The sequence below is a fragment of the Rhinichthys klamathensis genome, unplaced genomic scaffold (genome assembly GCF_029890125.1).
Source record: "Rhinichthys klamathensis goyatoka isolate OS25496 unplaced genomic scaffold, OSU_Roscu_1.1 h1tg000168l_1, whole genome shotgun sequence".
NCBI lineage: Eukaryota > Metazoa > Chordata > Actinopteri > Cypriniformes > Leuciscidae > Rhinichthys > Rhinichthys klamathensis.
This window is the reverse complement of record NW_026606699.1, coordinates 685,387-706,124: the sequence shown is the minus strand read 5'-3', so window position 1 is coordinate 706,124 and position 20,738 is coordinate 685,387. Positions and strand designations below refer to the sequence as shown.

The 20,738-nt window shown below is 36.1% G+C and overlaps 2 protein-coding genes across 6 annotated transcripts in view; both read right to left on the bottom strand.

The window, feature by feature from the left end:
* The window catches only part of ptdss1a (phosphatidylserine synthase 1a), a 76,529-nt gene that overhangs the window by 17,581 nt on the left and 38,210 nt on the right, over nucleotides 1-20,738 (bottom strand). The window lies entirely within an intron of this gene.
* Nucleotides 1-20,738, bottom strand: part of kif13a (kinesin family member 13A) — a 76,626-nt gene that overhangs the window by 42,256 nt on the left and 13,632 nt on the right. For all 5 annotated transcript variants that reach the window (XM_056259446.1, XM_056259447.1, XM_056259448.1 and 2 more), the window contains exons 3-5: nucleotides 11,576-11,588; nucleotides 3,591-3,651; nucleotides 117-209 (exon numbers count right to left, since the gene is read on the bottom strand). In XM_056259446.1, the coding sequence (XP_056115421.1) occupies nucleotides 117-209; nucleotides 3,591-3,651; nucleotides 11,576-11,588 (167 nt within the window). The remainder of the gene's footprint in view (nucleotides 1-116; nucleotides 210-3,590; nucleotides 3,652-11,575; nucleotides 11,589-20,738) is intronic.

Below are 20,738 nucleotides of genomic sequence, written 5' to 3'. Positions count from 1 at the left end.
CCAATAAATGAGCATCTATTCATGTCTTTCAATGAAACGGATGTCACTATCAGCAACAAAAAGCACCCTTACAAAAGACCACGTATTGTTTCCTCAATGTTTCTCTGCAACAGTACCTGTTTGTCCATAGGCAAAAATGCAGGCGTTGTATCCTTGAAATGCGTTTTCAAGTATTCCCTCCCCAAGGCACTTGAACACGACCTCCTGACCTACAAGACAAACACATGAAACCATGAAAACCACAACATTAAAACGCGAACAACATCTTCTCGCCCTGATCTCCATATACTGTACATGAAGGAACAATTCACTGCTGAGCAACAAAGGGATCTCCACATTTCTCATTTCCTTTCCTCTCAAAAGAAATCCCTCGAGCCCTCCCACAAAAACCTCCAAAATAAGCGGTGTGAATGCGGAAACCGGCCGCATGACGTGTTCGTGCTTCGGTGAGGCCGAGATGCACAGTTCTCCACATTCATGGTGAATCAGCCAGCTGTGCAAAGAGCTAAATAAAGACGGACCTCGAGCACTTTCATCGCCTGTTGTTTCCGAGCACCAGTGCAGCTCGTGCAGTTCATGCACAGGAACACAAATATGTGTCTGAACATCTGATGCATGAAACCCTTCAGACTGGAGATCTTTTGTTGATCGTCACAACTCATTAACCCCGTTTAAGTGACGAGTAATTGGGCAATAAGCAATTACTTTTTCCATTCACTTTTTATCAGAGATAGAGAGAGAAATCATATAGCTGAACATAATGTGGTGCAGAAACTTACTTTGATGTTAAACAGCAAAGTCCATAAAGACAAACTCTGAATGTTTCAAATGAGAACTAAAACTACAATTGAAATGAACACTTTACAATAATGTCTCATTATGCATTTAATAACATTAGCCAACAATGAGAAATACATTTGTTACAGTATTTATTAATTAGTTAATAAAAATACAGCTGTTCATTGTTCAGCTCAGAATCATTAAATAATATCAAGATACAATTTTTTGATTTGAATAATGTATTAGTAAATGTTGAAATTAACATGGACCAAGTTAACTAATGTAGTTTACTAATGTTACAAATGTATTGTAATTGTATTGTAAAGTGTTACCAATAAATTAAACTAGTAAAATAGCATTATTTAAAAAAGAAGACAAAAGCTAACTAAAAATGAACCTAAATTACAAAGAAACTAAAAATACTAAAATAAAAACGAATTCAAAATATTAATAAAAACTAAAATAGTAGATAAATACTAAAGCAACACTGTGACAGACTCCGTCTAAAGTAAGATATGGTTCAACTTTATTAATTCCATAAGAGAAATTTCAATGCCAGAATGCTCAAATAAAAATGTAGATATATTCACATAATAAAATAAATAATTTTAAGACAATCAGACAATAAGACAATAATAATAAATTTAAAAACATTGAAAAAATATTGCACATGCAAGTAAGGTACTGCCCAAAAAATATTAGCAATTTACATCACTCAATTAAACTGTAAATTGAATGATGGAATTTAATATATAAATACCCAAAGCATCAAGTTAATTTGATTTTATAGCAGAAAAAAAGGCTTGTGAAAAAGCAGGAAAAAATAGGAATTCCCCAAAGCATCCATCATTAATTTGACTGTACAGGCCTGTATAAAACCCTGGAACTGCACATTATCCTTCCTAAAAGACTTTAATAACCAGTGTGTCTGTGTGAGTCAATATCACACACACTGCATTAGCAGGTTCATGAATACATCTTTATATCCATTAGACTGTAAGACTGACAGATGAAAGAACCAGATCCAAGTAAGAACATGTCTGTTAAGTCATTAGTTTGTCAGCCAGGCTTTATTTTGGCAGACTTAAACAGAGACTTGAAGAACCATGTCAATGTGCTACAGTATAGTGTGGGGTTTCAGACGTTCACTGACCATAACAAAAACAACACTGAGCAGAAATAAAGATTCAACTTTGTTTTCTGTGTTATACAGTGCTTAGCATAAGTGAACACACCCATGCTAAAGTTGACTAAAAACAAATAAAATTAAAGCTGCAAGCAGCATTTAGCGGTGTTCAAGCAGTTAAGGCCTTTAAGGCCGTTAAGCACAAAAGCATCAAAAGACATTAAGTTTGATTTAGCATACATTAAACACTGACATCATAGATGGAAAAGACCATTTACAGCCAATACAGGCAATTTACCATAGGAAATGTATGGTTTTAAAGCTTTTAACAGTTATAGCGCCACCTATGGTCAGATCTCCATAAAACTTTGATCTAGAGAGTCCAGAGAATAGGCCTAGACTGGTTTGGTTCCGATCGGGCGAAAAACCAGGGACTAGTTCGCAAAAGTAGGTTTTGGACAAAATTCGACATAGCGGAAAATTTTTCTGGCCTAAATCGAAACTGGAGATATACATTTTGTCCGTCTTGAGCCAAGGATCACAGTGGTGTAAAAAGCTTGAGGACCTAGGACCAACGGTCTAGGAGTTATGAGCAATTTAGTACTTTTGGTTGCTGTAGCACCACCTATGGGCCAATCGGGGTCATACTCTGATAGGTTCTCCCCAAAAGTGTGGCCTACCATCTGGCCGAGTTTCAAGTCTCTAGGCCTTACGGTTTGGGCTGCACGATGCGTTTTAGGGGATATTTTTTTTCTTCAAATAGCAATTACAATAGGTTTTCAGCACTTCGTGCTTGAACACCTAAAAATCATCTTTTGGAAATTGATCTTAATGTCCTTAATGATCTTAAGGACACCCCTATGTTATTTTCCCATAGAGACGGGCAGATTTTTATTTTGGCCATTTATTTCATATTTGGCCAGTTATGTCATGGATCCAGGATACTAAATTAGCCCCACATCACATACTCTTCACCATATCTAGAGATTAGCATGGTTTACTTTCCATAAGATCATCCCTCAATGCAAATCAAACCAGCTATTGGGCAAACTGAAATAAAACCGTGCCAATCTCTAGGTGTGGTGAAGGGTGTGTGTGTGATGATGTGGGGCTATTTTAATACTAATTTAATAGTATCCTGGATCCATGAAATAACTGGCCTTTAAAATTAAAAATCTGCCCGCCTCTATGGGAATTTAACATAGGGGTGTCCTGACTTATTTTAAGGAAGAACATTTATTTATTTACGATACATTATTCATTCACAAAGGAAATAGGTGTCCGTAAAGGTTGGAGTTTTCCTCATTTTTTTAATTAAGGCATTAAGATCAATTTCCAAAAGATGATTTTATATTCCTCTTTTTAGTCAACTTTAGCATGGGTGTGTTCACTTATGCTAAGCACTCTCCAGTTTTGCGTGTAATATGCATCAGACGGTCAGTGAACACCACAGCATTACCAGTACCAAGCCTAAACTAGCCTGGACCAGCATGGGAATTTTGTGTGATCTAAGCTGCTTTTCTCAGATCCCACCCTGGGAACGGCACATCGTGTGTCCATGTTATTTCCAGTGCTTTCCATATTACAATACCAAAAGTAATCCATAATTACTATGCAGGTGTGACTCCATCCAGCACAGTGAGGGGAAAGTGATTCTGTGTGGACGTGTTTAAGAGTGACTCACCGGCGTACTTCGGGATGTTGGACTCATCCATGGACCAGAAGCAGTGGTCGAAGGCAAACACCTGCAGACACAGAGAGAGAGGCATGTTATAACACACTCCTCTTGATGCTGGTCAGGTCTCAGACAGACAAAAGAAGACTTCATGTGTTTTGTACCTGACACACACACACACACACACAACATGATTCTGCTTGTCTTGAACACGCTGAGTGAATGAGATTGGGAAAACACCCCTCATCATCACTAGAAAAGGTTCACTATATATAGAAACTTGAAGGCTTCTGTCAGGCACTTCATATACAGGTGAAACTCGAAAAATTTGAATATTTTGCAAACGTTCCTTTATTTCAGTAATTCAACTTAAAAGGTGAAACAAATATATTATATAGACTCATTACATACTCATTGTGATAATTTTGATGATTATGGCTTACAGCTTATGAAAACCCCAAATTCAAAATGAGAATATTGTGAAAACGTTTTCATAAGCTGTAAGCCATAATCATCAAAATTATAACAAATAAAGGCTTGAAATATCTCACTTTGCGAGTAATGAGTCTATATAATAAGTTGAATTACTGAAATAAATTCGAATTTTCCGAGTTTCACCTGTATAGAAACTTTTTGGGGGTCCTACCCTGGGATCATTTTATGGATTTAGTTTTAATTGATTAAATTTTATGAATTAAGCAGCTCATAAACATACTTTATCAAAAGAAATATTTTTAAAAAACCCGTTAAACATGAAAGTATTACGCAACCATTTAAGACATTTGTCCTTATATAGAACCTTTTTGGCATAAAGGCTTCGAACCTTAGGGTTTTATATCGAACCTCATTGGTCCTTTTTTTCCATTGGAATTTGTATGATTTAAAATAGAGATCTTTTTTAAGTCAATACGAAATCCAAATTCACTTATTTATTTACTTTATACCACATAACATGCACTTTTCATGATTCTTACTTTTCCCAATTGATATAATCATGTGCTATCCTCTCTTTTATCACTAAATATCCTGTTTCACTCAAAAATACATCACATTATGGAAGTAAAATAGGTTGCAAAATGGATTTCATATTGAATTTTATATTCATTCCTGTAGCTCAAATAGTTGATCATTGTGCTTGCAACGCCAAGGTTATGGGTTCAATTCCCAGGGAATGTTGATTTATGAACTGATAAATTGTATACCTCGAATGCAAAGTCACTTTGGATAAAGCGTCTATAAATATACATCATGTTTATCCGAAACAGAACGAGATTAAATGGAGAGCAAATGTTTGCTAAAGTCTCCTGCATCTCAGATGTTTCTTCTGAGGAAAAGTCCCTGGTAATCTCACTCAGTTCTCAAACAATTTCTCAATCTGTACTTTACACCTAAAGTCTGATCAAAAGTCAGAGATCTCATATGAACTCAAACATTTCTCATTAAATGATCAGAGATGCTCTGCACCTTTATTGTACAGCTTTACACGCTTACTGGATGACACTGTAAGTACTTTTTTTGCACTGTACTCTTTTTTTGAAGTTGTAAATAAAGATTATTGGATAATTGGAGATGTTTAACAATAAAATACTATTTCAGTCGTTCTACCTCCAAATTTCATGTTTAGTTCAATCTTTTACTTTATAATGTGTAATTAATTGTGAAATTTACACAGGAGTGAAAATCGTCTCTACACCAAATTTTTTTTTTTGTGTAGTCTGTTTTAATTTCTCATTTTACAAGAAACAAGCTAAAAATTAGAAAAAGTCTTCTGAGCTCTAAAGGAGCCACATCTGAGCAGTGAAACGCTCCTGTGGTCTCTCCTGAGACATTCTTACGGTGCTTGTGTACAGCAACAGTCTTCGTGAAGACACAGTTAATTACATACATAAATCTGGAGACAGTGGAATAAATTCCTGCTTTGGTGACACACGTTTCCAGGGAGCAGGGATACAAGCCGGCTAGTAAGAGTTTTCCTTATCTCACATCATGAACAATGTAGAATTGTTAATGCATAAACTATATTCGCCCTAGTTTTGCAATAAACGGTTCTTAGATACATTTCCATAATAGAAGATACATATCTTCAGTTGTATAAGATATTAAAGGTGACCTATTATGCCCTTTTTCAAAGTCTTGATGTTGTTTTTGGTCTCTACTAGAAACATTTTTCATGCTTGAATGTTCAAAACACATTATTTTTCACATATTCTCCATTGTTGCAGCTCCTCTCTTCTCAGTCTGTCAGTATCGCTCTGTTTAATTCCTGTCTCTATGAAGCCCCTCCCTCTGAAAAGCTCAATGTGCTCTGATTGGTCGGCTGGGCGAGTGTGTTGTGATTGGTCTGATCGAGCTTCGAGCGTGTTTGGGAAATTTCCCGCCCCTTTCCATAACCGCCAGTTTCAACACAATACTAAAATAAGTCAACCGGGTCTCGTCCCTTTATTCTGCGTATGCCTTGGGTGGGAATTATTTAAATGAGGAATAGTGTGATGTGTTCGTACCCGGAAGAAAACTTAAAGGGATAGTTCACTTTGAAATTAATTTTTGATATGTTTTAGCTTAACATATTGGTGGCCTAAGACACGAAACGAGCGGTTTGTGTGAGAAAACGAACAGTATTTATATCGTTTTTACCTCTTGTAACGCACAGACCGAAGCGCCCGCGCCCTCAGAGTACTTGGACGTGCCTGCAGTTACAAGATGTAAAAACGATATAAATACTGTTGGTTTTCTCACACAAACCGCTCGTTTCGTGTCTTAGGCCATCAATGTGTACTTACATTTACGAGTCATTAAATCATGTTTAATTTGGACTTCTCTGTGCATGCTCTTTGAGGAAGTTACCATAGACCTGCATTATATGACTGACAGACAAGAACGGTTTGACCTAAAAATATCAAAATTGAAACTACTGCGGAAACAAAGACACCTACATCTTGGATGCCCTTGAGGTAAGCTAAAACATACCAAATTAATTTCAAAGTGAACTATCCCTTTAAGACTACAATTGAGGCGTTTTTTCATGCTCAAACAGCAACATTACACACTAAAGACAGTTAGTTAAAAAAATGTTAAAAAGCACAGCAGGACCCCTTTAAGGCCCAGATTACTGTAAGTGTTTTTATATAAGTCTATACAGTCTTGTTCCAAATTCAACAAAATCCTCCAACGGATTTAGAAGATTTAAAGGGTGCAAAATGGGGTTTTGTAGCGATACAGTAGAAAAACTTTGGGATCCCCAAATAACATTTCAGATAGCAGTTCTTAAAAGAACCATTTTTTTTTTTTACATTTTAATAATCTAAAGAACCTTTTTCCACTATTAAGAACCTTTTGTGGAATAAAAAACATTTTTTTTTAAGAGTGACTTTCTAAACTTTTAAATTCATATTGTTTCCATATTTTGACTGAATAAGAAAAGCGATCCTGATTAAGGACGAGCTGTGTTACGTGTTTTCCAGTGATATAGCGCTCATGTTTTAAGAGCACATGAGTTCTCTCTCTCTCTCTGGAGATCACTGGGAAACAGACAGACTCTCTCATCTGTAAAATCAGACTGACCCAAATGTTCTCTGATTAAGAACAGAGAGTGAAAACACTGGAAACACGCGTGCAGAATACTGGGCGTTATCTGAACATCCTTCTGAAGAGGAGGAAATAACAATAAATATCTCAAATTACAGTGGTGTGAATAAGTTATTACCCCCATGCTAAAGTTGCCTAAAAAGAGGAATAAAAAATCTTCTTTTGGAAATTGATCTTAATGCCTTAATTAGAAAAATTAGGAAAAATCCAACCTTTAAGGACACCAATTTTCTTTGTGTATGAATAATGTATCATAAATAAATAAATGTTCTTCCTTAAAATAAAGGGTGCATAAGTCAGGCCCCCCCTATGTTAAATTCCCATAGAGTCAGGCAGATTTTTATTTTTAAAGGCCAGTTATTTCATGGATCCAGGATAATATGCATCCTGATAAAGTTCCCTTGGCCTTTGGAATTAAAATAGACCCACATCATCACATTCCCTTCACCATACCTAGAGATTGGCATGGGGTACTTTCCATAAGATCATCTTTCAATGCAAATCAAACCAGCTATTAGGCTAACTGAAATAACACCATGCCAATCTCTAGGTATGGTGAAGGGAATGTGATGATGTGGGATATTTTAATTCCAAAGGCCAAGGGAACTTTATCAGGATGCATATTATCCTGGATCCATGAAATAACTGGCCTTTAAAAATAAAAATCTGCCTGACTCTATGGGAATTTAACATAGCCTGACTTATGCACCCTGTATTTTAAGGAAGAACATTTATTTATTTATGATACATTATTCATACACAAAGAAAATTGGTGTCCTTAAAGGTTGGATTTTTCCTCATTTTCCTAATTAAGGCATTAAGATCAATTTCCAAAAGATGATTTTTTATTCCTCTTTTTAGGCAACTTTAGCATGGGGGTAATAACTTATTCACACCACTGTATCTGATCGGATACACTTCTTTTTTCAAAAATAGTTCTGCACTTATTTATTCATTCAATTCAATTAGAAATTCAGACTTGCTTTCAGAGAGGGTTGTATATAATTTGAAGTATCTTGAATATAAGTGTATTGTAACTGACTTTTTAAATGTATTAAAGTGCACGTGTCTAGGTATGATTAATCAGCCGATATTTCACATTTAGAGTTGATAAAAGTTTTTGAATTTGATCAGTAAAAACTGATTTTCTATTGTAATATAGCCTATTTAAAATCATAATTTATTCTTTTGATCAAAGCTGAATTTTCAGCATCATTATTCCAGTCTTCAGTGTCACATGATCCTTCAGAAATAATATGCTGATTTGATGCTCAAGAAAAATGTCTTATAATATCAATGTTGAAAACTTCACATTTTTGTGGAAAACTGTTACATTTTCTTTTTCAGGATTCTTTCATAAATAGGAAGTTCAAAAGAACAGCATTTATTTTGAAATATATAATAATAATAAATTAATATTTTGTAACATTTCAATTGTCTTTACTGTCACTTTTGATCAATTTAATGTATCAATGCTGAATAAAAGAATACATTTCTTTAAAAAAAAACTATTCAGTATTTAGGCCAATATCATTTCTGCTTATCCAGTAAACAATGTTAGTCATGTAATATCGCTGACTTCAGTGATAAAGTGTAATCTATACATATATATGTATATATATATATATATATACACTCACCTAAAGGATTATTAGGAACACCTGTTAAATTTCTCATTAATGCAATTAGCTAATCAACCAATCACATGGCAGTTGCTTCAATGCATTTAGGGGTGTGGTCCTGGTCAAGACAATCTCCTGAACTCCAAACTGAATGTCAGAATGGGAAAGAAAGGTGATTTAAGCAATTTTGAGCGTGGCATGGTTGTTGGTGCCAGACGGGCCGGTCTGAGTATTTCACAATCTGCTCAGTTACTGGGATTTTCACGCACAACCATTTCTAGGGTTTACAAAGAATGGTGTGAAAAGGGAAAAACATCCAGTATGCGGCAGTCCTGTGGGCGAAAATGCCTTGTTGATGCTAGAGGTCAGAGGAGAATGGGCCGACTGAGTCAAGCTGATAGAAGAGCAACTTTGACTGAAATAACCACTCGTTACAACCGAGGTATGCAGCAAAGCATTTGTGAAGCCACAACACGCACAACCTTGAGGTGGATGGGCTACAACAGCAGAAGACCCCACTGGGTACCACTCATCTCCACTACAAATAGGAAAAAGAGGCTACAATTTGCAAGAGCTCACCAAAATTGGACAGTTGAAGACTGGAAAAATGTTGCCTGGTCTGATGAGTCTCGATTTCTGTTGAGACATTCAGATGGTAGAGTCAGAATTTGGCGTAAACAGAATGAGAACATGGATCCATTATGCCTTGTTACCACTGTGCAGGCTGGTGGTGGTGGTGTAATGGTGTGGGGGATGTTTTCTTGGCACACTTTAGGCCCCTTAGTGCCAATTGGGCATCGTTTAAATGCCACGGCCTACCTGAGCATTGTTTCTGACCATGTCCATCCCTTTATGGCCACCATGTAGCCATCCTCTGATGGCTACTTCCAGCAGGATAATGCACCATGTTACAAAGCTCGAATCATTTCAAATTGGTTTCTTGAACATGACAATGAGTTCACTGTACTAAAATGGCCTCCACAGTCACCAGATCTCAACCCAATAGAGCATCTTTGGGATGTGGTGGAACGGGAGCTTCGTGCCCTGGATGTGCACCCCACAAATCTCCATCAACTGCAAGATGCTATCCTATCAATATGGGCCAACATTTCTAAAGAATGCTTTCAGCACCTTGTTGAATCAATGCCACGTAGAATTAAGGCAGTTCTGAAGACGAAAGGGGGTCAAACACAGTATTAGTATGGTGTTCCTAATAATCCTTTAGGTGAGTGTATATATATATATATATATATATATAATCTTATACAGAAAGGAGGAGAAGTTGCATTCAAATTCATGTCAATGACATTTTAATAATACGCGTGGCACAGTTTTATAGACAGAGCCAGTTTTAACAGTTAGTGAATCAGTACAGCAACTCTGAATTCGGCACAGTGTATTTTGAGTAATTTTTAGGGCTGTCAAATGATTAATCGTGATTAATCACATCCAAAATAAAAGTTTTTTTTTACATAATATATGTGGGTGCACAGTGTATAATTATTTTATATATATAAATACACACATGCTTGTATATATTTAAGAAATATATACAAGAAATATACATGCATGTGTGTGTATTTATATATATACAAAATAATTATACACAGTGCACCCACATATATTATGTAAAAAAAAAAACTTTTATTTTGGATGTGATTAATCGTGATTAATCATTTGACAGCCCTAGTAATTTTCTCTCTCTGTTCATTGGCGTATGCGGAGAAACGCTTTCCAGCAATCTGATTGGGTAACTGGTTGAAAAAGGGGAAAAGCTGGAATGGTGTTGCTCAGCATTAGTCTGCACTGCAGTCTGTCTGCCAAGCACAATGGCAGCGCTGCGTCTGCGAGCGAGAGAGGGAGACGAGCGCAGCAACAATGCAGCTTTGAATGTGTGTACACTGGCCCAGTGTGTCCCTCGCTGCCTCACACATTGTAGCTCTTTGTGGTTGTTCACGAGATCTTAGAGGCCTGACACATTCACACAGACGCTTATCCCCGTCTGATGACCCACCGGAAGGATGGAGGAGCTCAAATGCCTCTTTGACTGCATGTGGAAACACTTTAATGTGAAAAGCGTGTTGTTAACCATGTAAAGCCTGACATATGTCAGACAAATCTCTGTTTTTGAAATGGGACAGTTATTGAACCTTTAAACAAAAATATTTTTGAACAAATTTCAGTTTGCATATGTGTTTTTGGTTGAGTATCGTGTTTAACACATCAGGCTTTTATGGCTGATAAAGTTAGATTATGGAAAAAACACCTCAAGTTTATTTGGAGGCCCAAACTGAGCAAAAATATGCAATTTGGTGCAGTTGCTCATATTAATATGGCCCAAAAGGTGAAATTCTGATAGCTTGTATTGTAAATCAATGATATATTTATATTACAGACTACTTACATGATGAAATGCATATAAATATCAGTCGTCACTCTATATCTGCCAATAATATGTCTTAGTAAATTATATTGAAATGCTTAGTTTTATGATCAAAGCTCTGTAGTTATATAATGTAATACAATACAATGATGATTGAGATGAACAAATAAATCTTCCTCCAAAGCCTCACATTTGAATATGATGTTTAAAAAAAAAAAAAAAAAAAAAAAAGATGTATGGATAATCAAGTAAACCTAGGATGAGACCTATTCACAGAGACATAAAAAAATGGAAGATAATTTTAAGTAATTCACAACTATATTGCTGTAGTTGTAATATGAAATTTGTATAAATATTAATATACACAAAGATGTGTGATAAACAGAAGAAAAGCTTTGTCTTACCTTTGGCTGTTTTCTGAGTGTAAAGAGGTGTTAGTGGCACATCAGGACAGGACGCAGTTTTCATAAAGACAAATAAAGAACAAAGCACACAATCAACAGCATTATTTTACACGGCTGCATTTAGAATTTTTTGTCTTAATAATTGACCCAAGCTTCTTCAGAAACGGCTCATTCAGCAAAAAAAAAACTAACAAAAAAAAACTAGTAGTTTAAAAAAAAAAAGTACACTTGTATTCATCAAGGATGCATTAAATTGATCAGAAGTGACAGTAAAGACATTTATAGTGTTACAAAAGATTTCTATTTTAAATAAATGGTGTTCTTTTTAAATTTGATCAAAGAATCAACATTGATAACTGGAATAATGATGCTGAAAATTCAGCTTTGATCATAGGAATAAATTACATTTTACAATATATTCACATAGAAAACCGCTCTTTTAAAATTTAAATAATATTTTACAATATTACTGATTTTACTTTCTTTTTTATCCAAAATAATGCAGCCTTGGTGAGCAGAAGAGGCTTCTTTCAACCCAAACTTTTGAATGTGTACATTTCTCCTTCAGCAAATGATCAATTACCAACTAAAACACATTTCATTTGTCATGATTTCATTCACAAATGGTTTTCTAAAACTCTTAAAACAGAGAATCTCTGCTTCTGAAGAACATAAGATGTGATAATACAGATAATAACAATAATTTAGTATAATATAGACATACAAACTGCGACACTTCTCAATAACAGTGAAAATCAACAAGCATCATGAAATAAAGATGAGCTTACATCAACACAACAAATAACGGCAACACTTTCTTTTAAGTTGACGTAGTTACACTTTACCACTTGCGTTTACTATAGTAATAACAGTAAATTATGCATAATTACAAGCAAAAACCTAAACCAAACCCTAACCATAACTCTATAGTAAGTACATGTAGTTAATTAAGATTACTCAGTACTTAAGTACAACGTAACTACGTCACCTTAAAATAAAGTGTAACGCAAATAACTAACAGTGACAAAAACACCATGATGGGTGCTCTTTTTTTTAAGCTCCTGCATTGTTATAAATATTTTTTTTAAAGTCCAAATATTCAAAGTAGTTACTCAATTAATGTGAAGTCATAAAATCATCATGCATAAAATTTATAAAATAATGAGTACGTCAAGTTTCCAAAAGCATCTTGTTTTTTTTTTTTATAGTGTTCATTTCTTTGTTCAAGACAACAACAAAAAAAAAAAAAAAAAAATAAGAAATAAATTCTCTATTAAAACTGGCAGGTACCCTGAACTTTTCCCAGCACATTCCACATTTTGTGTCACTGACCTCATTAATAGGTCATTTCTTTCCCCTTCAAACCTCGTTAATGACTTGATTAATGGAGGTCTTTACTGTCTCCTTGCATTTACGCTCGTGTCCATCGAGTTGTTCGGCGGTATTTCCTGACTGATGAACATGTGAATGGACTCATAATACACAGAGATTTAGGCCTGAATGTCGCAGTAGATCTGCTGTGCAAACTTTAGTAAAGCTCGGGGACTGAGGTCAGGAAAGGGTTACGTCTCACAAAACCTCTCTCTCTCTTAAATGCAATGACAACAAGGAGAAAATGACTGTCTTGCATGCAGGAACCACCTTTCTAAAAAAAGAGTGGCGGTAAATGAAAACACAATCTCCAAAACCTAGTAAGATGATCATTGCAATGCATTATGGAATTGCCGTCTCCAGACGTGGATTCATGCATTAGAGTTTGGAGAAGAAAAAAAAGCGCCTTTTTAGAGCACATCTACAAGTCTTCGTAAGCATTCACTAAGGCTTTGGAACAGATCTCTAGTATTACCAGCACACAAGACTAAAATACTCCTCCGTTCACCACAAATGTTTTCCCAAGCGCCTTTAAGTAGAACTAAAGAAAAAAATCTCTCAAATGACTTTCCCATACACACTCGATTTGATTTCTAAAAATAAAAACCTGTGTTTCCATGATGGTGTTTGGTATTTGTGTGTATGACACTGCGCATCTTCTATATATTAGTATTTACCTCAGCTTGTGTAAAAGCTGCTTGTGATGAACTTTGATTCATCATGTGACTGTCTTTATCATCTGTGTTTTTAAGGTAGTCATCAGTATATTATAAAGGTAAAAACATGATTTTAGCACTTTGGTTTTTCAGTCCGTAAAACTCAACATGTTGCTACTTATACGGTAACTTTCTGGCAACCACAGCAGACAGTTTTTTTTTTTGTACCGTAAATTTCTTCTTTTTTTACAGTGCAGCAAAGATTGATAAATGTTATGTGTATAAACTCAAATGAATAGAAGTACATCTTACAGACTCTATACTGTGCCAATTGAGCTAAAAATACAATCAATATCACTGAATGTTTCTGGATGTCACGTGAGGACTCTGGAAAATACCTCTCTGATAATGTTTTATTGCACGAGCTGATAAGAGTTCAAGTATGTACCATCAGCCTCAGCAGGATCGGTCTGGTCTACACACTCCTCTGTGCTGATGAACATACCTGAGCTGTGTGTCATTACACTCCCAGCTGTCCTTCAGCCACGGGCACTGCCCACGCTGGCACTGGTTCTGCCAGATGACCATCACCTGCTCACTGGACTCAGGAAAGACCTGGACTGGATCTCAGATGGACTAGAATGCCAAACCCTCTCTAGTAATCAAGCACTCGCCACACTGAAGCCTGTCGTCCTGCCAAGTACTAGTGTTGCACTGTGACACGGCACTACACAAACCTCAAAACACCAGCATTGCCAGAGTTTATTATTTTCAAAAGTTAGTAATGCAAAAATGCAAATTGCACTGTATGTACAGCAGGTATATAATGTGTGTGTGTGTGTGTATACTATACTATAAATATTAATATATATTATGTTAGTTATTTGTATTCATATATAAACATATATTATTATTAACACACACACACACATATATATATATATATATATATATATATATATATATATATACACATACACATTTAAATAAATACTATAATATATATTTTTTATTCAGATATGTATTTATAAAACAAATAAAAGATTTGTAAATACATATATGAATAAAAATATTATTTTTTTCATATTTTTATTTAGCTTTTTTTTCATATATGTATATACGTGTGTATTTGTGTGTGTGTGTGTGTGTGTGTGTAAAACAGTTGGCAAAGTACCGCTCAATCTCAGCAACTATAGGAAACATGTTTATTTGGAAAAGACGATGTTTCTTGTACCCTTAGAACTCTAGTAATCCATAACAACGTGCTGATTTGTTTCAATCTGTTGGATTATTTAGGAAATTTGATTCCAAATTAAATTAACTTGTAATGTGGAATCAAATAAAGTATATATATAAATATATATATATATATATATATATATATATATATATATATATATATGCACACACACATACATACATACCCCTATAGTGAAAAAACCTTTAGCAAAATGTATTTACAATATATTTATTTCATACTTAGTATACTGCAAATACATTAACATATTTACTGACATATCGTTTAAGACTTACTGATTTAGAGTTCTTTATTGCACAATCCACATTTCTTAATATTAAGCCTAAGATGTGTTATAAGATATCAGCTATTAGTAAGGATAGTATGATCTCTGTATAATATCAGTCTTTAAATGCAAGATATTTCAAGTGTACCTGAAGTATACATGCAATAGTTCCATTTCAGCTCAATCAAATACACTCAGAACTACTTCTGGATAACTAAAGTACATTAAGTACAAAATTAGTTGTTCCAATTTAGCAGACTTTAAGTATACTAGTTTAGTATACCAAACGTACAATAGCAAAGTATTTATATTAAGTATGTAATGTGTATTTGTATTTTTTGTAGTGTACTACTTAGAATAAATGTATTTCAAATATATTTCAGTATATTTCTTTTTTACTAGGGTAGTAACTGGTTAAAAGACCTATAATAAACACTTAAATCATAACGTAAAGTCTTTGTTCTAAACACAGACACATTATGCATCAACTATAGTACAATATAAATTTAAATAAAGTACTAATAAAGCAATAATATCTTAGTGTAAACCGTAAAGAACCGCAGCAACAACAACAGAAGTCAAAATTAAGTTAAAATCACAAACGCAAGAACTGCATTACATCAATAAAGTAATTATGACAAATTAACACATAGTTTGAATATGAGTTAGCACTTTCTGTGCCACTGCTAATCTGTTTTTTATAAGCAGAGCTATTGTGCCTCCAGCCCCTCATTAGAGTGCATGACCGACGTCCAGACACTGAATATGGGCCACTAACTAGTGTAACATCCAGCCGCTAATCAGAGCGGACAGAACCAGTGGAGCTCTGAACACAACCATCTCACCTCACCCAAACGAATCAGCTCAAACTCTCTATTTCAATGAATCAAACTCAAATCAACTCTAGGAATCATGCCCTGCAAAATAATACATACAACACAAACAAAAGAATAGAGGTGCAACGATACACGATACTGATCTCACCATACGATACTCTCAAGATACTTTAAACAAATGCAAAATAAAGAAGCTTATTCTAATTATTACTCCTAAGACATATGATAAACAGAAAGTACGGTTCATAAAAATACTACAATTAGTATAAAAGAACTTGGTCCTGAATGAAAACTTGTAATACTCATGATCTCAATCTGTGCGAGACATGATCAGATCTGTTAAAACATACTTTCTGTCAATGATTGCATACATTGAAAAATATTTAAATACTGTACTTTTTAAATAAGTATTGTCACTTAATTTTAAACATTTTTAAAACGCATGTTTAATGGCAGTGCAGAATTACATTATTTTGAACATCAGACATTTGGGATTACCAGACCAGGACCAACAAATTGCAATTCCCTTATTGCATTATCATATTTTACTCAGCAATAAGCTAAATGCATGTGCAAATGTTTTTATACATGTGTTTATAGTATGAAATACAGAATGTCAGTGAGTGTAAAAGGAAAACATTACCCGAGACAACACACATGACAAACTTGAAGGACCAGGTGATTCTACAGACTTGATTTTGTGGGAAAATTTGCAGAAAGGATTCAAAATGTTTAATGCTTAAAGTCTGCGTGCACTAGAGCTTACTGAACACACAGATGCAGTGTGAACCCGCTAACTAGTTACATATTCCCACTGAGCTTTAACAGGGAAAAGCATGTAACCGTTTGTAGCATTCGTCACAACATGTGCCTTAAAGCATGTGCACACTGACACAGAAATGCCACATATGATCACACTCATCCCTGATGCGGAGCAGATCCCTAGCACTGGAGCTCATAGGTTGAAAATATTCTGGTATGAGTAACTGTATGTGGTACACACATGCCAAAAGCATATTTATCACAGTGCATCCGGAAAGTATTCACAGCGCTTCACTTTTTCCACATTTTGTTTTCTTACAGCCTTATTCCAAAATGGATTAAATTCATTATTTTCCTCAAAATTCTACAAACAATACCCCATAATGAGAACGTTAAAGAAGTCTGTTTGAAATCGTTCCAAATTTATTAAGAATAAAAAAACGAAAAAAATCACATGTACATAAGTATTCACAGCCTTTGCCATGACACTCAAAATTCAGCTCAGGTGTATCCACTGATCAGGCTTGAGATGTTTCTACCATAGATATCCATAATAAAGGCTAGATGTCTCGTCCGCGCTGCTGGCCAATGGAGGTGGACGTCCGCACCTGGCGGCCATCTTGTCACAGGCAGCTCGCTCACTCGTAACATTGTGTTTTAACGGTGCATGTACTTTTTAAATAACCATAACTTGCTCAATTTTCTACCGATTTTCAAACGGTTTGGTTTGTTATTAACGTCAGATATGTAGTTATGACACTGCAAACTTATGAATAATAAGTGTATCAATTAATAATCATCCAGAATTATAGCCACGTTAATAACGTTTGTAAGAAAACCAAACCGTTTGTAAATCCGTCAAGATTTCAACATAAGAGTATTTGTGTTCGTGCTGATCAGTCATCTTACATCAGGCACACAGAGCCCGCCAGAAAGCTTGCCTGTGACAAGATGGCCGCCGGTGATGACGATAGAGACTCCGCCGTAAGACATCTAGCCTTTATTATGGATATCTATGGTTTCTACAGCTTGCTTGGAGTCCACCTGTGACAAATTCAGTTGATTGGACATGATTTGGAAAGGCACACGCCTGTCTATATAAGGTCCCACAGTCAACAGTGGATGTCAGAGCACAAACCAAGCCATGAAGTCCAAGGAATTGTCTGTAGACCTCCGAGACAGGTTTGTATCGAGGCACAGATCTGGGGAAGGGTACAAAAAAATGTCTGCATTGAAGGTCCCAATGAGCACAGTGGCCTCCATCATCCGTAAATGGAAGAAATTTGGATCCACCAGGAGCCTTTCTAGAGCTGTCCACTCGACCAAACTGAGCGATCGGCCTTAGTCAGGGAGGTGACCACCCGAAGGTCACTCTGACAGAGCTCTATCAGAAGAACTTTCCAGAAGAACCACCATCTCTGCAGCTCTCCACCAATCAGGCCTGTACGGTAGAGTGGCCAGACGGAACCCACTCCTCAGTTAAAGGCACACGACAGCCCGCCTGGAGTTTGCCAAAAGGCACCTGAAGGACTCTCAGACCATGAGAAACAAAATTCTCTGGTCTGATGAAACAAAGATTGAACTCTTTGGCCTGAATGGCAAGCGTCATGTCTGGAGGAACCAGGCACTGCTCATCACCTGGCTAATACGGTCCCTACAGTGAGTGAAGCATGGTGGTGGCAGCATTAGGAACTGGGAGACTAGTCCGGATCGAGGGAAAGATTAATGCAGCAATGCACAGAGACATCCGTGATGAAAACCTGCTCCAGAACACTCTGGACCTCAGACTGGGGCGACGGTTCATGGTGCCAAAGGTGCTTCAACAAAGTATTGAGCAAAGACTGTGAATACTTACGTACATGTGATTTTTTTCGTTTTTTATTTTTAATAAATTTGCAACGATTTCAAACAAACTTCTTTAACGTTGTCATTATGAGGTATTATTTGTAGAATTTTGAGGAAAATAATGATTTTTAATCCATTTTGGAATAAGGCTATAACATAAAATTTGGAAAAAGTGAAGCGCTGTGAATACTTTCCGGATGCACTGTATGTGTATGCAGAATTGGTATGCCCATATAGTGTGTATGTATATAAATAATGTAGTGGTGTAACTTATGCAGTGCTACTGAAAATCAAAGTAACATTTCAAAGGAAAATATATATATATATAAAAAATAAAAAAAGAACTGCATAAATGTGCACAACCTTCTATTACTGGATATGTGTGTCATGTGAAACAGTACACACCTGTGTTCACCTGAAGTGACTGATTAACTCCCAGCTGTTCTTGTAAGATTTTTCTGATATCATCTTGGCTGCATGCTACTACAAGAGCCATTGGCCACAGAGCTTACGGAGCATCAACGGGACCTCATGTTGAAAGCTATCGCTCAGGTGACGGCTACAAAACTATTACCAAGGCATAACCATGGGACACAGTGAAAGCAACATGCAGTGGTTTGCCTACTATTATTTTACCATTGTACCATCAGGAGCTGGATTAAGGGAAGTGGGTCAGTATATGCTCGGTTACACTTTATTTTACAGTATGTGCACTTATGTACTAAGAAAGAACTGGGTAATATAAGGTAACATGGGTTACGGTTAGGTTTAAGGGTTCAGGGTTACTAATAAGTAAATGGTAGCCTGGTTTAAACCAGACCATTCTCAGTTGTAACTGAGTTATAATGGTCTGGCAAAGCGTCATAGACAAATCATTTCCAGAGGGGCGTCACCAACGGACGTCGCGGGTAGACCTAAACCCAATCAGAGCGATGAAGGAGATGACGTATGCAGAGCGGCGGCCGGCGGAGAAACATCTCCGAGACGAGTGTTGTTCTTTGCTCGGTTTTTAACACACAAAAACGTTCAAAACGCTTAAAACAGACGCGATAGCTGATTCGAACAAGTGATGTTCCATCCATCTCTGTAATGTAGGCTACAAAATAATATGCTTCAAAATCCCAGCGCTGTCGTCATCGTGTAAAGCCCGCCCCAACGTTTCTGATTGGTGCCTCGATTTCGACGGATTGGAAATGGGCTTGAATGAGCTCTTTGCCAGACTAACTTTCAGAGCAAATCTAAATTTGCCGGAAGTTGTCTGGGTTTTCCCAGGCTAAGTAAATGGGGTACAGGACTGTAAAATAAAGTGCTACCCTGTTCACGATGACAGTATGAAGCTGAACAAGGTAAGATGTTTAGAGACTTCACATCCCGAACACAAAGAGAAGCCTTGAACTAAAAAAGATTCAACCAGGCGCTCAGGTGAAGTATATCCGTCATAGGTGCTCTTGGGGTAGGGAAAGGATCCAATGAAATAATATGCAAGTCCCAGGCACTCAATAAGTAGATAATGAGGAGAAGGAGAAGGTTAAAAAGCCTTTATTAGATATGGCTTATTTCATCATAAAAAAGTCACAAGCCAACATGTTTCGACCCACAAGTGGTCTTCTTCAGGGCCAAGCCTGATTAATTACAATGTAATAATTGCAAGTATTAATTACAATGTTTTTCTCAGGTTTTTATGTAGGTGGGGGGCTTGAAAAGTGTAGTTTAGTTACTGACTTGTTCACAATCAAAACCAGAATCATAAAATTCCTTCCAATTCCTATCCCTGACTCAACCATGTGTGCAACCAAACACTCACAGACACAGAAAAATGAATCTGCTTTAGACTCGCAGCAGATGCTGAAGATGCAGGAAATCAAGTGTCGCTGCACCACAGAATCACGGCAGGAATTCAAACTTTTGGAATGTTCCGAAATAGAGTCTCTTGCTACAATGTTTCCAGTCACGATTGGCAGAACCTTTGACACTTTGGAAACGGACCAAAAAAATGATAAATGTTGCATCATCACATTTTTGTTGCTCTCCAGCACTGACTAAGAGATTAAGGTTGTTTAGTGAGAGACTTCATGCAAACCAAAGCAATGCTGGTGTGGAAACCATTAGGAAATAACATATTTCACACTCCATTTTTAACCATCAGAACATAATAGTGCAAAGTCCAGCA